Here is a 26,917-nt window from a genome sequence, read left to right on the forward strand (position 1 = left end):
TTGTTTTGTGCTGTTTCGTTGCAGATCATCTATGGCAATTTACTGGTATCATTTCATGAGTTCATTCTGAAATGTAAGCTGTTAAGTCCAACTTGGTATTAAAAGAATGTACCTGTAGGTTTTTCTATTTCTTTTGTCTGATAGGTAGGTCATGTTTTTCCCTGACTGCTGCTTTGTTGTTCTTAAAGCTGCAATTCATCTGATCTTGCATGGGCCTTTTAATTAATAGTAGATGCCTATGGCCTTATACCTGTAGCATTATTCCTAAAATACCTATCTTGCATGGAGTTCGTAGAATTTTTTTCAAGAATAAATTTCCAAAGATTTTATTTTCATTAATGATCTTTAAACATTGTGTGTCACTTAAAGATTATGGATCAAAGTAGCTTGATTTTCCACTAAGCAAATATGCTGTTCAAATGATTAGATTGTAACATCTTTTTAGTAACATTTTGATAATTACAGATGAGTGATTAAACATAGAAAAGGGAATCCTCTCAAATATAAGATACTTTCTTCGCTACAGCAAAGACATTGGATGATTATATTAATGTTTATTATTTCTTACTGTCTGTATTCTCTTGCTGCCTGAATGTTATTTTGGCTATTTCTGTTTTGACCAGCTGATGTATATTCATTTTTTAGTGCATTATTTGGCATATTGGGTAGACATGTTAATGACAGACATGCAACAGGAATGGGCTAGGCACTACTCTTAAGAGCATAAACTGCTCATGGCTAACCCATGAGGTAGGTTGCATTATACTACTGGTGAGAAAGATGGTTTATGGCACTGATTAACTCTCCCAGGGTTGAAAACAGCATGTTGAGGAGTAAGATTGCAGATTCAGGCACCTTGACTTTGCATTTTGTGCCTTGTATCCACTATTCTGTACTGCTTGTTTGACAGTTAAATGAATAGCCTCCTTAAAACACTGGCACATTGCATGGAAAACTGGTAACCAGCAGCAAATGTTATATTATGTTTTGTTAGAAAATAGTTTTCTAAAACATGTAGTCCTTTTGCCTGGATGGTTTTGATTATAGTAGTCTATTAAAAACTCACCACTTGTGATTTGACAACTTTTAGAGTCTGTTTCTCTATAGATCCTTGAAAGAAATCTCAGAATCCTCATCAGTGCAAGAAATAATAAAGATTTCCATTGCCTTCAGATAGTGTCATATTTTGTAAATGTGTGTGCTCAAACCTGTAATCAAATAGCAGCATAGTTATTTGTGTTTTCTTGGTTAGCTGGAGACTTGGTTAAAATAGTCACACACCAGAATATCTAGAACATGCTCCTGGTAAAAGATTAAGATTGTAGGGATCAGACATGAATCATATGAATTTTGTCCTCCTCCTTCTACGCCAAGCCAGTGATAAGTAGAATATTTAATTTCTTAGAGATACAAATTCTTAGTCCCTAACTCTACACATTATAAACTGGAACTGGGACCCAAGACTACATGTGCATAAAATGTATTTTTAAATTTGTCCTTAATAGGGTATATTGTGGTCATCTGTATATATAATATGAATTATATTAAAGTAATATTCTTCAGTCATTAGTCATCTCATGTATTTGGACTTTAATATTCTATTCCAGTCATTTTGAAATCCACCATGCATTGTGAGACTCCCTGCAGTCTCAAAAGTTAGTTGAAGTTAGGCATGGTTGTGCATGCCTTTAATCCCGGCACTTGGGAGGCAGACACAGGCGGATGTTTGTGAGGTAGAGGCCAGCTTGGGCTACAGGGAGACCCTGTCTCAAAAAAGACCAAAAAGATAAATGAAGTTGAGTGCTTTTCCACCCACTTCTTTGATATGTGTACTACAGCTTGCATTTTAAGATGTGTTTAGAGGTGGTATACAAAAGAGATAGGAAGAGGGCATAAAATACCTCAAACATCAAGAAAAGGAACTTTAAAGAAATTGGGATCTTGAATTTGTAAAAATTATGACAACGCCTAGGTTTGAGGAAAGAGGAAAAGTCTATAAGACAGGTAAGAGGACAGGTTTTGGAAGTAATTCTCAAAGCAATTGCTGAGTCAGATTTCTCCAACTGAAGTTGCTTGGAGTGAGGCTCTGTTAGGCTTTCGGAATTTGGAAATTGTAAGTAAATCAGCAGGATATAAGAGGAGCTAACTTGGAGGATGCACAGTGGACAAAATGTTAGCCATGTCCATAACCATCTAACTGAATGAAACTTTAATAGTGCTTACCTGTAATCCCAAGGATCTGCCCAAAAAACAGTCCAAGGGTGCCCATACTTTTGTAAGTACCCCCTTACTGCCATCATATGCTCTGTTAGTAAGCCCAATAAATACCTTTGTTCCCTAAACTAGTTTGGGGGAATATTGTGTTGGTTTGTTGTAAGGACAGTGGGAGGAGGGGGTCATGGTGAAAGTTCAGCACGTGTCCTCCAGCAGTAAATTCAACTTACAATTGGCTTAGTATGGCAGGATACACAGGATATGACAAAACTGAGTAGTTGGGAAGAGCAATGATGGTGTCTCTGATATGGGAAAAAGACCGAAGCAAAGTTGGGTGAGGGTAGAGTGTGAGCAGAGGACATGATGGGCTAACCCCATAAGCTTACTGGGGCTAGTGACAGCAACATGGATAATGCAGTGGAGAGATGTATAACTAGGGTGAAACCACCTAAGTGGATGAGTTCAGTGGAGGAAATCCCGGGATGGCAGCCGTCTTGTAAATGGTATAAAATAGCATGCCTGCTTAAGCAGTGGGGGCTGCCACCACACGTGTATGGAAATTCTTTAAGGACTGTGGAAGGTCTAGGAAAAAACTTTGAAGCCATGGAAGCAGAACAGGGACTGAAATTTTAAAAAGCAGCTGTAGAAGCTGCTTGGCCGCTTCTTTGCAAACAAAAGATTTGTCTCAGGCAGAGGCCATGGCCTGGTGGGGGAGACTGAAAAGATAAAGGAGGAATTGTTGGCCTCTGCAGTATTGACCTCAGACCTTGCCAGTAACTACTTAAGAAAGAAAAAGAACAGGAGATTTTTAACTTGCCTTTCCTTAAGGCTGTGGGACCAAAAAGGGAAGGAAGCCCAGATTAGATCAGTAATACAAGTCTCATCCTGGAACTCTGAAACATGGCACCCAAGGGAAAAGGCAGAAGTAATGAGGAAGAGAATGACCTAGAAATAGCTAAAGATGCCCCTCAGATTCAGCCTTTAATACAAAGAAAATGTCATGTTTCAACAGGCTGATGGAGGCCTTAACAATGGTCTGGTGCAAGGAACAATAGCCAGTAGAGAATACTCCACAGGGAGCTGTTAGAACTTGAGAAGACTTTCAAACAAGCAGTGAGGAAGTCCCTCCCCACATGGCTTGAGAGGATATGGGACAAGGGAGCAAAAGATATTAAAGTGCTACAGAAACATTAAAGCTGAGCAATACAACCACCCATCCCTCCTTGAAACATAGACTGCATAACCTGAGGCAGTTCAGGGGAGAAGCAGTCCTTGATGGAATGGCTTATGTGAGCCATTGGAGATAACTTGGTCATCACCGATGGAGGTTCCCATGGATCCAGGGGGTGGAGGGCCATAGAAGAGGAACAGGCATTAGTGTGTAAGGGAAAAATACAGAGGGAATCAAAGATTGAAGAGAGAGAGAATTTAATAGTACTTAAGTTTAATTACTTCATTGCTTATAACTTCCTGGGTAAGAGCCACTCAACTCTGGTACAAAGCTAGACTGAGACATAAGGGTGCCCGCAGATAGATAACGGGATGTGGGCTGCCGCCCCAGGGTGTGACCCATAATAAGTCATGTAGGTATGTGAGAGATAACGGAAAGCAGTCAGAAATGCTCGTGTAAATAAGAGATTACAGAAATCAGGAAACTGACACGTACCACCCAGAGGGTGACACACATGAATTAGCTTAAATCTATAGGTTAGGTATTTTAAAACTATTGGTTGTGTGAAAATGTGCGGGCTCTGATACAATGGCTGTGAAAATCCTATATAAACTTTGCCTGAAGTTGCTTCAGGGTCGATTGCTCTAACCAGGCCTGCGTGTCTTGGGAGGACAGTCGACCCCAGCTAGCTGGCTTAATAAAGACTTTGCTTGAATTACATCTCCATACTCGTACATATTGCTTTCCTGGGAAGCCCACGGAGTCTTGGACCCTAACAAGTGAGTGAACTAGGTATAAGGAATGTAATATATGATGCCCAGTTCAGTGGGCCAGATAGGACTGTGTTCACCATAGATTTAAAGAAAAAATCTAAGTGGCTTAAACCAGCATGTAAAGCATGTGTGTAAAGTAGTAGAACAACCTAAAAGAGATAAAGGACAAACCTGAAAAAGAGGTCTGTTTGGGTTACTCAAAGGCAAATGTGGCAAGATTTGTGGAACCCAAATTCCTAAAGAAGAAGTTAATAAAAAGCCAAATTCTGTGCTAAGGAGCTTCTGGAAGTCTTTAAAACCTACGAAAGAGCTTCTAGAAGGCTTTAAAACCTGAGAAACCATTCACAAAAGACATACAAAAGATAAAAACTGACCCGGGGTGGATAAGGATCCCAAAGATTAAACAAGGTACATTTCTCTCCTGAGAAAAGTTTTATTAGTGATGGAGGCAGTTTTCCCTGTCAGGGCCTTTCCCAGCAGCCAAGTGTGGTCAATGGAGAGACAGCAGATATGGCTACAGCCAGGAGACAGACCTAGGGCCTACCTGACTCAGGGAAGCAATAGGTGTATCAGGGACAAGAGAAGCCCTGTTCCTCCTTAGCCCTGTGCAGGGTCAGGCAACTTGCGCCAGCCCCAATGAGTTTATAAAAAATAAGAAAATATGGAGATGCTCCATGTAAAATCCCCAGGATATGGAATAACTCCTAAAAAATGACTAAAGATAGTAAAAAACCAAGTTAATGCCTCTTAGCCATGCTACGGTACCCAACGTATATCTGTTGAGAAAACAATTCAAATGGATAAAATCTTCCCATGCTGTATAAAGCCTTGTCTATGTTTGATTTAGTGTATAATGTTAACCTCTGAATGCTTTCCAGATGTGAAACCCATTTGAGAGATATCAAGTACGCCTGAAGAAACGAAGACCAGCTATAGCTGTAAAATTCTTGGGAACTTTATGGTTGGTTAAGGCACAAGTGATACCCACCAGAATGGGTGGGCAAAGTCTACAACAGCCCGATTCTGTAAATGCCAGAGTAAACAAATATAAAAATAAAAAATAGCCGGGCGCGGTAGCGCACACCTTTAATCCCAGCACTCAGGAGGCAGAGGCAGGCAGATCTCTGAGTTCAAGGCCAGCCTGGTCTACAAAGTGAGTTCCAGGACAGCTGGGGCTACAGAAAGACCCTGTCTCAAAAAGACCAAAAACAAAAAAATATATATAGTAATATAAAATAAAAATAGAGGCTCCCAAGAAATGTACAATTGTTAAGTAAAACTTCCAGTACCAGGGATGGGTTGTGCCCCCACCCCACCCCGCCCCAAGAGCTGTTGGCCAGAGAGACCCTGAAGGTCCTCACAATGATAAAGGCTGTTGCCACTAATGTTGGTTGCTTGTCAGAGTCAAGAAGGCTCTGTTGCTGAAGAAACTGCATGATGTGAGCACAGGAGAGCAAGAGATGAAGCTGAGACTAAACTGGAAACTCCCTGCCACCAGATGGCTGGTGGTCATAGTGCCAGGAGGTGCCTAGCAGAATCGTTAGGGGAGAACATTCCCCAAAAGTTCTGCTCAATGATGGACTCCCTCCCACACCCTTGTGCTGCACGCTATCCACATGCCAAGTAAGATGTGCCTGCTGATGTAATTAGTGGCTCTACTAATATATGTACAACTGACAAATTTCTGATTTGATATAAGGCCCACTCCTAGGGTTGGAACACACATCTGGTGCTATAAACCAGGCCAACCCCCTGTGGCAGGGGAGGTTATAGGCCCCAGTGGGGAAACTGCTGTAAGTGTTTTGTTAGAGGAATGTGATGCACTTGTTAAGGTGCCTTCTAAGCATTTGTATTTACACCCATCATTAGATTAGTATGACAGTCAATGTTTGTTTAAATGTTCTGCTTCTTTTCATTTGTCTTTATAGTGGGAGAAATACCACTGAGATGCATTAACAGCCATGTCTTGGCAACAAATGATGCAAAGGCCCAGGAGTTCAGTATCTCACCACAAGAGGTCATCCTACATCTGTCAGTCCCTCCAAGGCTCAGGGACTCTTGTGGAAGAAGCTGGTGGGAAGATTGTAAGAGCTGGAGGAAGGGGTGGAGTGTTAGATAAGCTTGTCCTCCAAATGACCAGCAAAGATAGATTCCTTCTTCTCTAGCTTCACCTCCACTTAATTCAAACAAATTGGACCCTAAGACTTTCTGTAGGAGGGGAGGGGCAGATGGAGACAGTCACCCCTCCCACCCAATCAGTCAGCCTTAACTGCATGAAGGGGAGGGGCTAAGGATAGGGACAGGAAGAGAGAAGGAAGGCACTTTGCAATCTTGGACTAGCGGCAGGAGGTATGGAAGCCACAGCCGAAACGTAGGGGGTGGGACGCCCAAGCGTCCATACCTTTGTAAATCCCCTGACTGCCATCATATGCTCTGTTAGCCCAATAAATACCTCTGTTCCCTAAATTGTAGTTTGGGGGAATATTGTATCAGTTTGTCATAAGGACAGTGGGAGGAGGGGGTCATGCCAGAAGCCTGGAAGCTGAGAGTGCATGCCTCCCAGCAGTAAATTCAACTTACAGGTGCTATTAAACTTTTCTTGCAGGAATCAGAATGGAGATTTTTGGCAAGTATTTCCTCGCTTGTTAGACTTACATGCTTTATTCAGTGAAGCCAAAGTTATGAAAGTACAGGCACTGACTTTTTTTTGGACCATGTGTACTCCATGTACTCCCTAGTCATTTATACAGGAAGATGTGCTGTTTCTATTTCTTTACCTGGCCTCCATTTTTTTAGGTTTCTTTATAATTAAATTTATTTGACCATAATTTTAAACAAAATGTGTACACATTTAAATAACAGTTTCATGAAATTTGGAAATGCATAAACCTGTATAACTAAGCCAAAGCTTAAGGGATAGAAAACTATCTAGAAAGCTTCCTATCCTATTTCTAGCTCTGCAGATTAGCTTTACCTTATATATTCTTTCATGTCTAGCTTTTTATGCAGCAGTGTCTGCCAGGAATGTTGGATGGCTGGCAGTTCTTTCATTTTTAGTAGTATCCCACTGTATATGTACCACAATGTATCCATTCATGGCATTAGGATTGCTTCCAGTTTCACTTTCTCTGAACAGGCATGCAAGAGTGAAAAAGAAAAAAAAAAAAAAAAAACAGAAAAAAACCTCTTTACAGATAAACAAGGTGTAAATACCAGGCAGGACATGAAAATCACAGTTTTAGAATACTGTGGCTTTGTGAATCATCAAAGAAAAGACAGATTTTGTCCACAAACTCTCAGCAGCACCTTTAGTAGTGAGTCCACATGGTCCATGTGACTGAGACCTCCCTATATCAAGTTTACTCTGACTCTTAGCAGTACTTTTGGTGGTCAACCCACTTGACTGAATCCTTCCTATAAAACATCTTTCAGTGTTCCTGCTGCTGCTTGAATTGTGAAAGCTGCAATAGAAATATGTTTCTTCACTTCTGTCCAAGCCAAGCGAGGGTCTGCTCTATTTTCAATATCAAACATGGCATCATAAATCCCAGGAAATGACTCTCCAGCATATTTGTTGTGGCTACTTGGAGCAAAGATGATGTGCCTAAATGAAAAATTGCAAATATCAGAGCTACATTTCTCTTAAAAGTTTTTGGAAAAAAATATTAGTATGCAATATATCATAACATTCTATAAAGTAATCTTAACAATAATGAAGGGAAAAGTATCTCTATACCACTACACTTGAATGAAACAGCAATATGAACTGCTTTAGAATTTAGTCTAAATATTCAGTTAATAGTTCAAAAGGCATTTGGAAAATTTGGGGGAATTTTTAGAGGACATTATGATACAGCTTAATCTCATTTTTAAATGCGCTGCCCTGAAATCCCATGGCCCAATTATTTTAGTATCTATAAATTTTCAAACAGGACATAAGGAAATATTATGTAAGTCCATTTAATAATGGTTGAGAAAAAAGACATCTAGCAAATCTCAATAAGGAGTCTTTAAAGCTGCAAATGAAAGTTAGACAGTTGAACAATATACAGGGTAAGAAAGTGCTGAAACCATGTATGCTGACCTCAAAAGAACACTAGTGAATCTTGAAAGAAAAAAAAAAAAAGCTGTAAAATAAGGTATGGCCTGTTCATATGAATACAAATGTTTCTATATTTAAGAAATATGTATAAGCATATATATTCACATTTATATGCAAATACACTACATGAATATAGTAAGCAAACTTATAAACATGCATATATAACTAGATCCATATTGACATGTAAACATATATATATATATATATATATGACACACAATGCTGCAGTAGGATTCTCTCTAGTCTGAGTGCTTCAGAATCTAAATATTTAAAAAATACACATGCTTTCATTATAAAATTAGTTTTAAAAAGACAACTAACATTCAAGAAAAGACTAAAATTGTAGACATTTCTTTCAACCTTTGGATATACACACATATGCATACATACATGTATGTAACTGATGGCTCCTATTTGTTTTTATCAATGAATACTATGTTCCTACTTATTTTTTAATATTTTATTTTTATTTTTTGTGTATGCATGTATTGCCTGCATGTGTGTAAGTGCACCTGTGTTGTGCAGTGCCTGCAGAGGACAGAAGAGGCCATCAGATCTCCTGGAACAATTCAGTTGTTAGCTGCCATTTGGGTACTGGGATTCGAACCTGAATTTTCTGCAAGAACAGCTAATGTTCTTAACCACTGAGCCATCTCTCCAACCCCACTTACGTTCTTATTTATAATTTATAAGAATAGCTTCCATTGCTGAATGCTTCTCCCTGTGAGCTTAATCTTCTTCATGCCTTGAATCTACAGACCTTGGGAATGAAAATAGTTACAATGTTCATGTGTGACTGAGAAATTCTAGGTTTAGAGAATTTCCCAGGACTCAGTAAATAGCAAGGCTGGACTCCAAAACTCCAAAGTTTTTGTCACTTGAATGTTAATATTAACTACTAACTTTTAAAAATGTGACAGCTATTTTCTTCATGTCATTTCATGGTAGATCGATTTTTAAAGTACTATGTATCATCTTAATTCAGACAGGAAAATCCTATAAATGATTTACTAACATCAAAACAGCACTGAGATAGGTTCTTAATCCTGCATCTGGCTTAACTTGAACATACATTTTCTGAATTTAATTGTTAGAACCTTCTTAATTTCCATCAAGGAACCATTTTGAAGGACCTTTAGAAAATAGGCATATAGCCAAGATATCAACAGAAAATATGGCATAGAGATACAAAAACAAAAACAGTACTTCTCTCAAGGAATGCGGCAGTGGTCTTACTGTATGGAATGAAAGCTAAACTTGATTTTGGAAGAAAGAACAGGTCAGTAATAACATTACAGGATGAATGATTTGAGATCTTTATGAAGAAAGTTTTCTAAAAATTACTCTTCTAAAAAAACAGAACAAACACCTTCATGAAGCAGTAAGTTTTCAATCACCAAGATTAAAACAGAGACTGGATATTTATCTGAAAACCTGCAAGAAGAATTCATGTGGGTTGTTAAATACATGAACTCAGATCCCTTTAGAATTCTGTGGCTTGACTATTTTGTTAAGGGTTCTTTCTCATCTACCTGATGCTACATATTGTGTCATTTACTAGATAGATAATCTTACCCACACTCCTTTTGGTATACACGTTCATCTTCTACTCATCTGATAGCATTAATTTAAAGCATCTTTGGTATACTCCTTTGATCATAGTGAGGTATTTGTGACCTTTGTGGAGCACCCACCCTTTGCTTACCTGTAGAACTGCCTCCCTGGTAAACCCAGGGGGTCTATGAATGCTCTTTCCAGGAGCATCAATTGGTCATTCATAATTCTCACTGCAATAGGACTTGAATAACAAGAAATATGTAATTAAAATCTTTAGCAGTGAACCATGCTTAAATTAATAGTAAATAAATATAAGGCATTGGGAAAATAAATTAATCAATAGATTAACAAAATTATGTTAACAAAGTAATTACACAGTAAGAATAATTTTATGAACATTTATAATATGCACAGTATGCTACTGGAAAATGATTGGTTTTTCAAGGGCACAGAGATTAATTTTTAGTTTTTTAGTTCTCCATACCAATTTGCACTGTGGTTGCACCAGTTTATAATCCCACCAACAGTGGAAGAGGATTTCCCTTTCCCTGCTAGCACTGGATATCATTTCTTCTCTTCATCTTAGCCAGTTTTATTGGGGTAGATGAAATCTCAGAGTACTTTTGATTTGCATTTCCCCAATTACTAAGAATGTTGGACACCTTTTAAGATGTTTCTAAGCCATTCTTATTTTTTTCTTCTGAGAGCTCTTTGTTCAGATCGATAGCCCATTTTTTAATTGGGTCATTTGTTTTCTTCGTTTTTGAGTATTTGTATATTCTGGATATTAATCCTCTGTCAGATGAATAGTTAATGAAGGTTTTCTCCTACTCTGTAGGCTTCCTTTCATGCCACTGGTTTCCTTTGCTGTACAGAAGTTTTTTTAGTTTAGTGAGGTCCCTTTTATCTATTATTGACCTAATTCCTGAACGACTGATATCTGATTTAGAAAATCCTTTCCTGTATTTATACCTTCTAGGGTTTTCTTCTAACAGTTTCGGTATTTCAGGCTTCACATTGAGTGAAGTCTTTTATCCATTTGGAGTTGACTTTTGTGCAGGATGATAGGTATGTGTCTAATTTCATTCTTCTATATGTGGAGGTCCAATTTTGCCAGCATCATTTGTTGAAGATGTTGTCTTTCCTCCAGTGTGCGTTCTTAGAAACTTTGTCAAATATTATGTAGCTGTAATTGCATGCACTCATGTTTGGGTCTTCCACTTTGTTCCATTGATCTACAAATCTGTTTTTGTGCCAATATCATGCTATTTTTATGACTATAGCTCTAGAATATAGATTGAGGTCTGGTTTGGAAATCCTTGCAGCATTGCTTTTTTGCTCAGGCTTGATTGCCTGGGGTATCCAGGGTCTTTTGTGTTTCCATATGAATTTTAGGGTGGATTTTTCTATTTCTGGGAAGAATGTCATGGGTATTTTGGTTAGGGTTGCACTGAATCTGTAAATTGCCTTTGGTATAGTGGTCATTTTCACTATATTGATTCTACCAATCTATGAGTATGGGAGATATTTCCACTCCTTGTGTCTTCCTCAATCCCTTCAAAGATTTATAGTTTTCATTGAAGAGGTCTTTAATGTCTTTGGATATATACATAGATGATAGATAGATAGATAGATGATGATGATAGATAGATAGATAGATAATAGATACATAGAAGATATTGATAGATACATGATAGATAGATAATAGATAGATAGAAGATAGATGATAGAAATAAATTGAAACTGAAATACATCTATATATATGCATATAAAGTTATATATGAAAGGAATGTGACAAATGATTTGGAAACATTTTAATGCATTCTCCTTAGAGAAGTTAAAGGAGCCTGAGATTTTTGTGGGTGGAAACTATGTCTCTGCTTGCTTGTTATTTGTATATACAAAGGATACTGATTTTTGTAGACTGATTTTGTAACCTGCCACTTTGCTGAAAGTATTGATCATTTCTAGAATTTTCTGGTAAAATTTTTTGGGCTCTTTTATGTATAATACTATATGATCTGCAAATAAGTTTAATTTGACCTCTTCTTTTTGAACTGGAAAGCAGTATGGAGAACTCTTTAAAAAATAAAATCTACCATATGATCCAGTCATGCTACTCTGGCATGTACCCAATGGACTCATCCTACCACAGAGATACTTGCACAGCCATGTTAGATGCTGCTTTTTTTACAATAGCTAAGAAATGGAAACAACCTAAATATGCCTCAATGATGAATGGATAATGAAAATGTGATACATTTATACAATGGAGTTCTACTCAGCAGTAAAGAAAAATGAAATCATAAAATTTGAGGGTGAATGGATGGAACTAGAAACTGTTATGCTAAGTGAAGTAACAGACTCAGAAAATAAGCAACATATGTTCTCTATCATTTGTGCATCTTAGTCCAAATCTCTAGATATAAGTATATATCCTGATGTAAACCTGGAAGCCAGGAAAATGTAAAGGAACCATGGGGATAAAAGGGAAGGAGGACTTCCAGAGAGGGGGATAGTAGGATACAGGTGTTATTAAAGGGTAAATGGGGAAAGGAGGGTAGTACTTCAACTGGGGGTGGGGGGAATAAGGAGAGTTATACAGTGGGAGTGAGAGGAGATATAAATAATGCTTAGATGGTAGAAAAACCAGAGAGTAATGTATTAGTTCAAAATTGTATTGAAAAATACACATACAATAAATGTACAAGTGTGTGTGTATAGCTGAAGGCTATATAACAGAAAACACAGTGCCAGGCAGGAGAAATCTCTGAGTTGTTGGTCAGAGTAGTCTAAGAAACTACCAAAATAACACAGCTCTTGCCACAGCTCTTGATTAACTCCCAGAATTTGAAGATAAGACCCTATTGCTGAAGACAGGCCACACTTAAGACATAGGAATTGGAACAATAGAGCTGGAACTAACCTGGATGGATGTCTTTTCCCTGAAGACTAGCTCTCATGATATCAGAGGATCCTATACAAGCTGCCAAGGGAGAAAACCCATAAATGGGCCTACCCAGCTGTAAAACCTAATAAACAACAGTGACTGGCACTACTACTGTGCCAGTCACTGTCAGTCACTATTGGTGCAGTAGTGGCACTTTTATCTTGAGGTTAATCAACAGCTGTCTAATTGGAATTAAGGCCTGCTCAATAGGAGGGAGCCCATGTGTTGTACTGTGAATGTAGCCAAATACACATGGCTGGGGAAGTCATAGATCCTGAAAAAATCCTACTTTTGCCACATCTCTAGACCAATGCAAATTTCTTTATTATAATTTAATAATTTATATATGTATACATTTTTTAATTTTATTTTATTCATATGAGTGTTATACCTCCATGTGTGTAAGTGCACCCATGTCATGCACTACCCATGGTAGTCAGAAGAGGGCATCAGATGCCCTGGAACTGGAGTTACAGATGGTTGTTAGCCATCATGTGGGTGCTGGGGTTTGAACCCAGATCTTCTGCAAGAACAGCCAATGCGTTTAACCACTGAGCCAGCTCTCAACCCACCTTACTTCACTCTAAATATGCATCTTCATATTTACAGACAAGTGTACCTTTCATCCTTCATCAAAGAAGCTTCTTTTTGCAACAGATGGAGACTATTTCAGAGTTCTAGAATTTGTTAAATGCAGAGAATAAATGCCAGTGAGATGCTTAACCCTAAGTGACACATCTGTAATGCAAACCTCTGCACTTAAGATGAATGCATCTCTCAATTCTCACCAGAGAAGTTTCCTTCTGCAGCAGATGGTGATTAACAGTTGGCCAATATGCAGAGAACAAGAGACCAGAAAGTACTTTTCCATGAATGGGATACCTATTTTAAACCTCTGCCTCCCAAGGCTCAGGGGTAACTGTGGAATAGGGAGCAGAAGGAGTGTAAGAGTCAGAGCAGTGAGTGACAAGGAAACAGTCCTCCAGACAGCTGATCAGATCCTCATATGAACTCACAGCAATGGTGACAGCATGCACAAGTCTTATGCAAACTCAAACCAAATGAAATCCCAGAAAAGTCATGGGGACATGGTTAAGAAATCCCAGCCCAGGAGAAATGCACAGCAAACCCCAATCTTAGCCAAAGAAATATTGGCAACTGATTACTGCTAGGTGAAGAAGAGCTGATCTTCTTAAAATAAGAAACTTTAGATAGGCTGACTAGACCTCAGGGGATGGACTTGTACTGGGGAATGTTTGGGGACACTGACTTGACACAGTGGGCCTTTAACACAAATGACAGAATATATGGGTTCCAGTGGCAGGGGGGATAAGAGGGTGCTGGTGGGATGGGGTATAAAGGTGATTAAAATGATTTGAAATGTTCTGTACAAAATACACAAAAATTTAATAAAAACAAATTTAAAAAAAAAAAGAAGAAGAAGAAAAAAGGAATTTCCAACTCAGGGCTGGAAAGATGGCTCAGCTCCAGAGGATCTAACACCCTCTTCTGACCTCCCCAGTATTTAAAGAAAGAAATCCCAACCAAAGCTAAGAAACTTTTGACTACTGATGGCTGCTAGGATGGGGAGAAGGATTGTCCTACAGGAAAGGGACACTTGGTGGGCCCAGTGGATGAACCTACACGGAAGGACATTTGTATAAATCAGACACTATGGGCTATATTATATATATTAAATTAGGCAGGGGGAGGAGCAGTAGAGGAAGATGTGGATAGAGGAGGTGATCTAAATACCATGTAAATTGCAAAAATTCAATTAAAAAAAAGAAAAATAGAAATGAAAGATATTCTTTGCTTTTAGGATGGCCAGGCTCTGGGAAAGTTAGAGTGAACTATCAAGTTTTTCCTTATAAGTCATTCAGTCTTACAATGAAAAGGAACAGAATAAAGTCTGCACAACAAAAAGTGATGGTTTCTGGAATCTGTGAGAAGGGAAAGACATGGTGGGTGGGGAATTCCTTTCATTTTCAAAATCATTTTACTGCTTTTGGGGAAACTGAACTACTTCCTTAGGTTCTCCTGCCATCCAAGAGGGACTAGTCTCCTCCAAATGACTGACAGCTTTTTAATTAAATCTGAAAAAAAACTGTACATTGATGCAATTTATACTTATTTTACATAACTGTTCTAATATACTTTAAAAATTATTTTCAGTCTAACAGTGGCAAGAAGTTACACAAAGTGAAAAAAAACAATAAAAAAGAATTGGCTAACTGATACATAGGAGTATTGGACAAAGACTGAACTGAAACATATTGTGAAAGCACTTGAACTGTGAATAAAGTGTGGTAAGAATTCTCATCATGCAAATTCAAATTTAATGTAGTATAAATCTTGCATCATTAAAAAGCTGAACTCTAATTTGGTATGTCTTTCAACTTTTTAGTAAGCTGTTAATTGGTGCTGTTGCTGCTGGTGTGCAGACTATAATTTGAGTAGAAATGATTTAGAGTTCAACACTTATGTAAGTGAAAATAGCCCATTATTCTAAAAGAAGGCATCTGAAACTTACTTATTAAGATCAACTTCTGTAAGTCTTCTATGAAAATCTGAAGCAGCCTCTGAAAAATTTTTCACAGCAGAAAACAAGGAATCTTTGTAAAAATACAAAAGTAAAAGAGAAATTAGTCATATTTTAAAGAGTCACATTCTTGCTACTAAGTCTTCTTATAGATTCATGAAAAATATTTTGAAAAACAAATGGAAATTTTAAAAGTGGCCAAATTGATTCCTTTTAAAAAACTTGTATATATGTCCATGTGTGTGTGTGTGTGTGTGTGTGTGTGTGTGTGTGTGTGTGTGTATGTGTATGTTTGTGTGAGTGTATATGTATACAGTCACATTGTCCTGTGTAGGCCAGAAGAGGGCATTGGAACCCTTGGAGCTGCAGTTACAGGTGTTTGTGAGTCACTTGACATGGAATGGAATGGGTGCTGCGATCTAAGCTCATGATAGAGCAGCAAATGCTCTTAGCCACCAAACCATCTCTCCAGCCCCCAAATAGTTCTTAGAGAATTACCTTTCACAAGTGTAGGTCATAAATAATTAATAATTTGCCAAAATCCCTGCATTGATTGATTGATTAAACATATTTATTGGAACAATTATATGCTAGCCATGGATATAGGCATAAATAGATATGATCCCTATAATTATTACAGGACTAAAACAATGCCGATCCTTATTTTTTAATATTTTATTTTTATTTTTAGTGTATGAGTGTATTGCCTGCATGTATATGAATGTACCATGTCATGCAATGCTGCAGAGGTCAGAAGAGGGCATTAGATTCTCCTGGAGTTAAAGATGGTTCATAGCCACCATGTGGGTCCTGGGAATCTAACCTGGGTCCTCTGCAAGAGCAGTCAGTGCTCTTAACCACTGAGCCATCTCTCCAGTCCCCCAATTCTTATTTTCAAATATTACACTTAAGATATTGTTCAAAAGGTGACCTGTGACATAACCAGACTAAGAAACAGAATCAGGTTTTGTCTGGTTAAACTCTTCTTTAGTTCATTGAATTTCTAAGAAATGTGATTAAATTCTCAGCACATTATATTTTTTATTATAACCTATTTTTCACATTTTATGGCTTCCAAATAGGACTTCGGCATACATGATTGATTTATTGCTTATATCAGTTCTGTGACTCAGGCAAAGCATACAAGTCCACATTTGTTTTATAGATAAAGCACTTGTAGCTCAGGTAACAGGATTCTATTGCATCACAGGGCATGTTAGCCCTCATTTTTTTTCAAGCTTTTTTTATTTAATGCTCAAAGCAAATAATCTAATAATGGGAGTACTGAAGCGAAGGAAAGGAAAGAACGTGTTGAAAAAGGAAATTTAAATTTCAAGTACAGTATAAAAATCATTAATTATGTCAGAGTGACAGTGGTCAGTGACAGCACTGGCAAGACCATTTTAAAATAGTAATAGGGACAACAAGAGAGCAATGAATTGGTAGATAACTGGAGGCAGGGGTGGACAGCTTATGTATTCATTCAATCATCAGACCAGTATTCTTCATTAAATCATCTTCTCAGTAACCATTGTTGCCTGGCACTAATGAAGAATCCTGAGCATGAAGAAAGTAGGGCACAGCAAGAGAGAAAGACTGTTTCTAAAATGGAAGTGGTATGGGAGTATGCCATTTGATGAATATTCATCAATAGAGAGGCAGATGCAACAACGAAGTAGAGAATGGCATTAACAGTTAAGACTGGTCCCTGAGAGGTAAGCAAAGGAGAAATTAACTTGGTCTAAGAATAGCCCTGCCACTGAGTCTCTGTAGCTTGTCTCTTGATTGGACCTCAGGCTATACCAATGGAGAAGAGGCATTTCACCAAAAGACAACTGGGACATTTGGGGAGGCACCAAGTGCTGCACTGCTACAGAATAACGAAACTGTCTTGTTCAGGGTCTGCTTTTTTCTCCAGTTTCATTTCTCATTTCCCTCGTCATGCAGAGACACTCCAGTTACTTTGATGAAAACACTGATTCTGTTATTCTCTATCCTTCTTTTATTTGTTGTTTTATGAGACAGGGGCTGGCTATGTAGCCCAGGCTGGCCTAGAACTAGTGATCAGCCTGTGATCAGCCTTCAACTGCTAAGATTTCAGATGTGGAATACCAAACCTGGCTCTTCTTTGTTTCATATTTCCACACCAAAACACCTGCTTCTTGGCTGGCAAGATGGCTTAGTGGGTAAGGGCACTTGCTGCCAAGCCCGATGACCTGCGTTTGATCCCTGAGATCCATATGGTGGAAGGAGAGAACCAACATCTCACAAAGTGTCCTCTGATTTCCGCATTTACACTGTAGCACACATGCCCCCCAACAAATAAATGCAATTAAAAATTTTTCTTAAATAATCAAAATATCTGTTCTTCATTACTTCATAGATTATTAGTCCTTATGGAATAATCAAAATGATATTCAAGTGTCATTAATGAACAATTCCATCCCTATTCTCTGTGCTCATAGTTATAATCCTTTTGCCCCTTTAGTAATTTGTCCTATGCATTTGTCTACCTCTTTCTCATATGAAAGTTTAGGCTTTTTAAGGACTTTAACTATATCTTTCAGTAATAATGTTTTTGGTACACAGTATATATTCAATATGTCTTTGATCATTGTAGCATATACTAAGAATATATACCAAAAGAGGGTGTCAGATTCCCTGGAACTGGAGTTACTGACAGTTGTGAGCTGCCATGTGGGTACCAGGAACCAAATCCAGGTCCTCCGCAAGAACAGTCAGTGCTCTTTAATTGCTGAGTCCTTTCTCCACCCCACTTTCTCTATTTTTAATCTTTTGGTAATAGTATCACATTTTCTTCATTTTTTTCTTGTAGAAGTAAATGTGCTTTTAAGAGTAGTAACCACCTCACCAACAATTGACTAATCATAAACATACCAGTTTAAATTAGACTCCTAATGTGTTTATTTAAAGGTTTTGCCTTAAAAAAAATAATAAATGAGGAGTGATTCCTTCTAGAATGCTCTACCGTAAGAGAAAGAAAGCTCTATCTTAAAGTGAATAAAGTATCTCACCAAATGATACTCCATAGCTTCTCAGTTGTTGGTCATGTTTCTTGGATAAATTGAAGATACTTGCTGCATAATTTCTCAAGGCTTTTCCATAGTCTTGAATATTGAAAGGAATGATTGTAGAGTCTGCAAGCTCATATACCAATGCTCCTCGTAACTGAGCCACAGAAAGCTGTTTTTTAAATGTAGGGTCATAAAAGTTCTCTACTAATTCAAAGGTCTCATAGATGGTGTGATATACAGGATAGCTACTGTATTTATCTGTTTTCTAAAATGGGGGAAGGAATTGAAGAATTAAAAACATTAAATGTCACCAGAGTGAAGCAAAAAATTTTTTTAAATCTAATTAAAATACTACAGCCAAAATGTTCATGGATGTAAATTTTTACATTTCTTTATTTTATAATTCATGTAACCTTCATTCAAAATGTTGGTTCTAATAACTATAATTAAGGAATACATATTCAAATCAGCACACTTCAAAATTATGAACTGATCAGGCATGAAAGGATTGGGGTAGTTAAGTGTCTCCAGAGCTAAAGAATATTATATCTTCTTTCTCAACAAGCAGTGTTCAACCCAGATGCCACTAGCCCCTGATCACACACTAGGAGTGACTGTAATGAACTGTTGCTACCTAGTTTTTGAATTCTTAGGTTTGTATATCATAATTTTAGTTTTTTACTATGTGTACTTCCTATAGTTCTATTATTCTTGCTGCTTCTGGATCACCAAAAAGTAAGGCCTATATGGGTTTTTATTCTACCTGATTTTGTAGTTCTAATCTCAGAAACTAGACGACTTTGTTCAAACGGATGACAGAATGAACAGACCTTGAAAAAGAGTTAAAGCACTCTTTATATGCAGTTGACCCTTGAACACATGGCATTAGGGGAAACCAACCTCATTCTGACTCATATAATTGAAAATTCATGTGCAAACTAAACTACTAATAGCCTGCCATTGACTGAAAGTAACATAAGCAATACCTATCTTGTATGCTGTATGCATTCTATATGGTAAAACTATGTGAGACCCATAAAAGATGACTTTTTACCATGATACTCAACTTCCTGAAGAGATGAACTACTTACGCAAAGATGATTATTACTGCATGGCATTTTGAGCAAATACTCTCTGTAAGCACACCACAATACCACAGGAAATGACTAGGAAGTTATTTTAGTAGTGTAGCATGTACTATAGTTCATTTTATACAGCTGTAATTTAATGTGGAATCTTTACATGTACTTAAATTTAATTCTATTGCAAATGGCTCCATGCATAATAATGTGTACAACTTGACAAATTTAATTTTTTTACAGTAAATTTGTATATATTTTATGGCAGTAAATGATAAAATAGACATTTATATATATATATTTCATGTATGCTATACCTAACTTTTAAAGTTTTTATATTTCTAGAGTATCTAGTTTGTCTGCGGTCTCTTTCAAATTTTAGAAAATCTAAAAAAGTTTGCTTCAAAATGGACCCATACAGTTTAAACACATGTTGCTCAAGAACTAGCTGTGTTAAGCAGTGAGTGTTAATATGCAAGACTTATTAATCTATTTAGGAGGTTCTAGAGTAATAATAATTGAATGAGTAGAAACGACCCCACTTTCAGTACAGATGGAATCTCAATTGAGGAACTGTCTCCATTGGACTGGCCTGTGGTTCTGTCTGTGGGGCATTTTCTTGATTGTTGAGGGATGTGAGAGGGCCCAGCCCATCGTGGGCGGTGCTACCCCTGGGCAGGTGGTCTTGTGTTGTATAAGAAAGCAGGCTGAGCACAAGACAAAGGAGCAAGCCAGTAAGCAGTGCACTTCCATGGTCTGTGTTCCAGGTTCCTGCCCTTAGTGCCTGCCTTAGTTTCCCTTGATGATGGACTGTGCTGGAAGTCAAATAAATGCTTTCCTCTGCAAAGTGGTTTTGGTCATAATAGAAAGAAACTAAGACACCCCTGTTGCTTAAGGACTAGCTCTAGTAAGTAGTGAGTGCTAATATATAAGGCTTAGTCATTTATTTTATAATATTTTGGAGCTGTTTTTGCTTCTCTATCCTCCGTTGTATTCTGGATAGTCAATTTGCAATTGATATGAATTAAGAACAAATAAGATGTTGGTGTGTTGCAAGTTTCATTTGAAATTGACTAGAAGTTGTAAAGAAGTTGTGTCTACTAATGTAGTCTTCAGTATGGTTTACAACATAACCTGACATAGATAAGGAAACACAGAGCAAGTTGCTATATCTAAGTACTTACAAGTCCTCAGAATGAGTGAATAAAATGGCACAAACTAGCCAGTGCAAACTTGAGAGAGAGAAACTTGCTTTATTCTCTACCCACAAGACCTTGCCTCATGACAGGCAAGGCCATATAAAATAAGATTTATTTATTTAATATTTTGAGACAGTGTCTGTAGACTTCTGATCCTCCTGTTTCCTCTGGAGTGCTGGAACTACAGAGATGTACCACCATATCTGGTTTTATGGGAATGGAAGCCAGGGCCTCATGCATGCTAGGCAAGCTCTCTATCAACTGAGCTACTTCCCCAGGACAAAATAAGATTTTCCTGACAAATCCTGCTTTGAGAAAAAGTAGTGCATAGCTTAGCATACACAACCAGCTAAACATTTGACATTAGTAGCTGAACTACCATTTCATTGAATAACCTTAGAGGTAATATATTCACAGAATGACCCATATCCCTTCATAGTCATGGTTCTTCATACAAAGGATCAGACAGCCCATTTTTGTCCCTGGAGCTCTTTTTAGGTCATAGATCCCCCTGTGCCTAATGACAAACAACTCAATAACAGTGCATTGAGTGAAATGCTGCTTTGGTTTGCCTCTTTAAAATATTTGTTATTTTTATTTTATGTGTATGAGTGTATTGCCTACATGTATGTAAGTGCACCTGTGTTGTACAGTGCCGACAGAGGTCAGAAAAGGGTGCTGGATTCCCTGGAACTAGAGTTATGGATGGTTGTTAGCTGCCATGTGGGTGCTGGAAACTGAACCCAGGTCCTCTGCAAGAGCAGCCAGTGCTCTTAACTGCTGAGCCATCTCTCCAACCCTGGTATGAATCTTAAATGTTCCCTAAAAACTAATGAGTTCAAGGTTTGGCTCCCAGAGTGGCATTGATAGATGTGATCAAACTGTTTTAAGAAGTGGGTAGGAAAGATGGATGGAAGTTTATATCATTGTGCTAAGTAAAATAAGCTATACTCAGAGGAAAAATAGGTGTGTCATGTTTCCTCTCATATGCAGAGTCTAGATATCTAGATTTTTCAAAAGACTTTAAAATAGACAGAGGATTATTTGAAAGAGAAAGAGGACCACAGAAGGAGGTATGGGGTGGAGAAAGTGCAATGAGGAAGATGAACATGATCAAAGTAAACTGTAGATATGTATGAAAATGTCATAATGAAACCCATTATTTCATAATAAAAATGAAAAACAAGAAGTAACCTAGGGAGAGGTATTAGGTTATTGGGGGCATGCTCTTGATGAGTATGGTGGGAATCTAGCCCCTTTTATCTCTCTTTGCTTCTTGGCTGCCATAAGGTGAGCAGCTTTCCTTTCTCACATCCTCCCATCATGATGTGCTGTCTTGCCACAGTCCTACAAGCAATAGGAGAAACACTATGGACTTAGACCTGTGAAATTATGAGCCAAAACAGCCAACTGTCTTTATTAGATTATCTCAGGTATCTTGTTACAGTAATGAAGAGCTGACACATACTGTATATTAAAATGACTTACCCTATTCTTAGTATAGCGAGCTCTTCCTGAAGCAATTCCAAGTCTCTGAAAATAAGCCTCAAAATCACTTCCAGATCCCAGTTTATTGATTCTAGATACATAATATAAATAAATACATGCATGTGCAAATTAATAAACAGTACAAAGTTAAACAGATGGGAAAATGAATTCTGCCTCAACCTAAGAATATCTATGGCATATATATTATAATAATTAGAAAAAGCTGAACAACCTTCAAGATATTCTCCTATAATTTTCTGGTATTATCATGATAAACTGCATTGAATACCACCAGAGTTGAACAGGACCATGGAACACTGCAGCCTAGTGACAATGCTGTTTTCTGTATCTTTAGTGTTTTTATTTATTTAGAGGGGAAATAATGAAGTCATGAGCCCTGCCATCACAAAACTATCAGCCAAAAACTACCACATGGATGTTTAAAGACCATGAAGAACCCAGGTGTGCCATATTTCATTTCAGAAACAAATCTTATAATATAGTTGTGTGCATATAATTTTAAAATTATTTTCCATATACATACATGTACATACAAACATACATATACAATGTAACAATATGGATTTTTGTGAGACAATGGTCAGTAGAGAATAATATCAAATTAATTCTATATGCATTAAGAACATAACTAATGTTTTTTAAAATATCTTTTGTATTCTTGTTTTACTACTTTTATTCTGCATTTAATTTATGTTGATTTAGTCCCATAGCTTAAGTTTTGTTTCTTGAGTTTTTTTCTGGATTATCTTTCTCTTCTGTGCAACCTCCTTTTCTGGCTTAAGAACAATTTGTTCTTTTCCAGGATCATATGGTGGTGACGCTTATGTGTGGCTTAATCTAACCACAAGTTCTTTAAGTATGGTAGTACATCTTGTATGCTTTTATATACCTGGGCATGTTCAATGACCAGAGAATCCTTATGTATACCCTGAAGTTCAGCATTATTTTCTGCATTTTAAAGCGTTTTTTGCAACAAAAATTCAGCACCCATTTTGTCCCACTGACCCTGTGTCCAGCCTCACAATTCAGCCTGTGAACATCCACCAACTTTACCATTCTACCTTTGGAATGGTTCACACTGCTTCTTTAAAGTTACTCTTCAGATACTTGTTGACTTCTCAGGTATACATACTCTTGATGGTCTGAGCAGTTCCATGGGTGTTTTAAGAATGAACACAAAGACTTGAACCTCTATTTTTTATTTTATTTATTTTTACTTTGTGTGTATGAGTGTTTTGCCTGTATATATATGTAAGTGCATCCATGTTGTGCAGTGCTCACAGAGGCTAGAAGAGAGTGTCAGATTCCCTGGAATTGAAGTTACAGATTATTGTTCACTGCCATGTGGAGGGTGCTAGGAATCAGACCTGGGTCATCTGTACAAGCAGCCAGCATTCCTAACTGCTGAGCCATCTCTCCAGTCCCAGTTTTCAACCTCTTAATTTGCATTATTTTGTTGGATGGGGTGATGGGGTCAAGAGAGTAACAAACCAATTTCACGGGTTAGCTCATAGTGCTTATAGGAAGAACCTAGTACTTTTTGCTGAATAAGCATATGAAATTTTTATAATGAAATACACTTAAAGTTTCACAAGACTGATTTGGGGGCCAGTGAGAAGGATTAATTGATAAAGGCACTGCAGCCATGTCTGATGGCCTGAGTTCAATTCTGGTACCTACATGGTGAAGGAGGGAACCAAAGACAATTTGTTTCCTGATCTCCACATGCATGTAATGGCATAAAAGTGGCCACACACAAATTAACTAATTAAATGAAAATTGGAAAGAATGATTTGGAACAAAGAATGAAACTATACAATGTTAACATTTTCTGTTAGTTTTAGAAATTACACAGAAGTAAAAATGGAATTCAGAGAAGCTGCTATGGTGTAAATGAGAAGAGGTAAAAAGAAAAGGAAACAATCTAAACCGATTATAGTTAAACACACAATTTTGTGGTATTGATAATGCCCTTTTACTAAATTTATTTAACTTTTATTAGTTTAATTTTTATTAGAATAAAACTTGCAGAGGGCTGAGGAGATTTCTCAGTGGGCAAAGTGGGCAGATAGCTCATGGGGACCTGGTATCAGACCCCCAGTAGCCACATAAAAGCCAGGGTTGGTTACGTACATCTGTAACTTCAGTGCTGGTGACAGAGACAGGCAGATCCTGGGGGTTCACTGACCAGTCTAGGTGGGTGCTTCAAGTTCAATGAAAGATCCAGTTCCCAAAAATAAAGTTGAGGGACTGGAGGATGTGAGTTCAGTTCCCAGCACCTTTGCTGGGCAATTCACAACTATTTGTAACTCAGACTCCCAGGGATTTTGTCTCTGTCCTCTGAGGTCACCCACACTCACATGCACATATGTATACACAGACACATACACACACGCATGCTTGTAATTAAAAATAAATTTAATCCTTTTAAAGAAAAGAAAAATAGTAAGGTGGAAATCAGTGGAAGATGATACCCAACATCAGCCTCTGGCATCCATAAGCACACACTGACACATACACCTCCCCACACACAAAATGCATTTATTTTTCCCTTGCATTATCACTTGAAGTTTTTTATTAAAACGTCTGCTACATAGTTATTAAAACTTTATATAAGAATACCAAATAATAGCTAATATATAGCAAAATAATTTTATGATTTATTTTATTTTTATTTATGTGTATGTGTGTGTTTCTATGTATTATGTGCAGGTGTGTGTGTGGGTGCCCATGGAGGCCAGAAGAGGGCATTGGATCCCCTGGAATTACAGGTAGTTGTGAGTTACCTGTCATAGGTGCTGGGACTGAATTCAGTTTCTCTGGGAAGAGCTGTGTGCTGGTTAGTTTTGTCAGTTTGATACAACCCAGAGTCACCTGGAAAATGGGAACTTCAACTGAAGACTTTTGCAGATCACTTTGGCCCATTGCCTTGTTTATGAGGCATTTCTTTATTGTCAGTTGATGTGGGAGGACCCAGTCCACCGTGGGTGGTGTCATCCCAAAGGCAGGTGGGCCTGGGCTGTATAAGGAAGGTAGCTGACAGGTCAGGGGAAGCCAGCCAGTTAGCAGCATTTCTTAGTGGTCTACTTCAGTTCCTGCTTCAAGCTCCTGCCTTGGCTTCCCTTCATGGTGAACTGTAATATGTAAGCCAGCTAAACCCTTTCCTCTCCAAGTTGCTTTTGGTCATGGTGTTTATGTCATCAATAGGGAAGTCAACTCGAACAAGCAGCAAGCACTCTTAACCACTGAGCCATTTCAGTCCCCACGAAATCATTTTACTAAAAATTTTCAAAGGTGGATCTATCTGTGTTCCACTGCACATTAAGAAAGTGTGTAATGACTGGTTAGCAAAACAGCAGCTGCCTGAACAGAGGAATGCTTTATTAAATGTATCTAAATTATTGATGAAATATCCAAGAATCACATGTTTGGAGAAGCAAGGTCAAAGGGAAATCCATAATTTGTTCCATGGTAAAAAAAATGTACATAGAGGCTGGAGAAATAGCTTAGAAGTTAAGAGCACTAACTGTTCTTACAGAAGACCAGTACCCTCATGGTGGCTAACAACTGGATGTAACACCAGTTCCATGGGATCTGATGCCCTCTCTGGACTCAATGGGCATTGCACACTCATGGTACACTTTCATACATGGAAAAGTAACGCTCATACACATAAAATAAAATAATAATCTTTAAAAAGAAAAGTTTACATAGTAATTTACCTAGGATAATCTTTGTTTTCAGGTGAAGGATCTTTTTCTAACCAGCTTTCATAAAGTGATCTACTCTCAAAACCATCATCAGGGCTGGATATCTACAGAAACAAATCAAACACTGGGGATTAGGGGCTGAAGGCAATGCAAATCTAATATGCACATTTTGCACATTTGCACCAACCTCCGCTGCTATCTGTGTGTTCACATATGTGCCATGTTCATTTATAGAAAAAAAATGTATATTGTGCAACTGATAAGATAAAATCTAATCCAACTTCTGGTTCATTTATGAAGACTACCTGTTGGTAATTTTGTCAATTATCTAAAAAGAAATTTCCTGATTTTATTGATAAAATTTCAAATAAAATTTTCAAATTTGGCACCTTAGATTTGTTTCAGGGGAAAATGTAGATATAATCTTTTCTTTAATAAGTTGCTTTTATCCAAGAAGACCTACAAGTTGGCCTCAGGGCAGCAGAAGTAATATAGGCCAGGAAGCTGAACTTGAAATTGTCCCATACATCTGACTTTTGTTGAGAAAGGAGGAAGTAGGAGTGAGCACCATTATTTTTTTTAATTATATTTATGGAGGCTGGAGAGATTGCTCAGTGGTTAAAAGCACTGTCTACTCTTGCAGAAGACCCAGGTTTGAGTCATGGCACCCACATGGCATCTAACAACCATCTATAACTCCAGTTCCAAGGGATCTGATGCCCTCTTCTTACCTCCACAGGCATGGCACCACATGTATGCACTTACACACATGCAGGCAATACACTCATTCACATAAAATATGATAAATAAAATATTTCTAAAAATTATACTTAAACAAAGCTGGATTTTTTATGGACTGGCAAGGATGTGAGCAAATGAGAACACTTATACACTGTTGGTGGGAGTACAAACTGCTAGAGTTACTAAAAATCAGTGAGAAAATTCCTCAAAATGCTAAAAATAGATATGCCATATGGCTCAGTTATACCACTCCTGGGCATATTCCAAAGAATCATACAGTAGACATTTTGTACATCCATATTCATTGCTGCCTTCCTCACAAAAACTAGGAGATG

General features: G+C 37.7%; 1 protein-coding gene across 1 annotated transcript in view; it reads right to left on the minus strand.

The window, feature by feature from the left end:
• Positions 1–5,394: 5,394 nt before the first annotated feature.
• The window catches only part of Naalad2 (N-acetylated alpha-linked acidic dipeptidase 2), a 67,817-nt gene continuing 46,294 nt past the window's right edge, over positions 5,395–26,917 (minus strand). The window contains exons 14-19 of the mRNA XM_008837744.3: positions 25,854–25,945; positions 22,111–22,201; positions 18,345–18,609; positions 15,301–15,382; positions 9,966–10,058; positions 5,395–7,762 (exon numbers count right to left, since the gene is read on the minus strand). Of these exons, the coding sequence (XP_008835966.1) occupies positions 7,573–7,762; positions 9,966–10,058; positions 15,301–15,382; positions 18,345–18,609; positions 22,111–22,201; positions 25,854–25,945 (813 nt within the window). The 3' untranslated portion in view covers positions 5,395–7,572. The remainder of the gene's footprint in view (positions 7,763–9,965; positions 10,059–15,300; positions 15,383–18,344; positions 18,610–22,110; positions 22,202–25,853; positions 25,946–26,917) is intronic.

Source organism: Nannospalax galili, unplaced genomic scaffold (genome assembly GCF_000622305.1).
Source record: "Nannospalax galili isolate Female #2095 unplaced genomic scaffold, S.galili_v1.0 scaffold418, whole genome shotgun sequence".
In the NCBI taxonomy this organism is placed as follows: Eukaryota; Metazoa; Chordata; class Mammalia; order Rodentia; family Spalacidae; genus Nannospalax; species Nannospalax galili.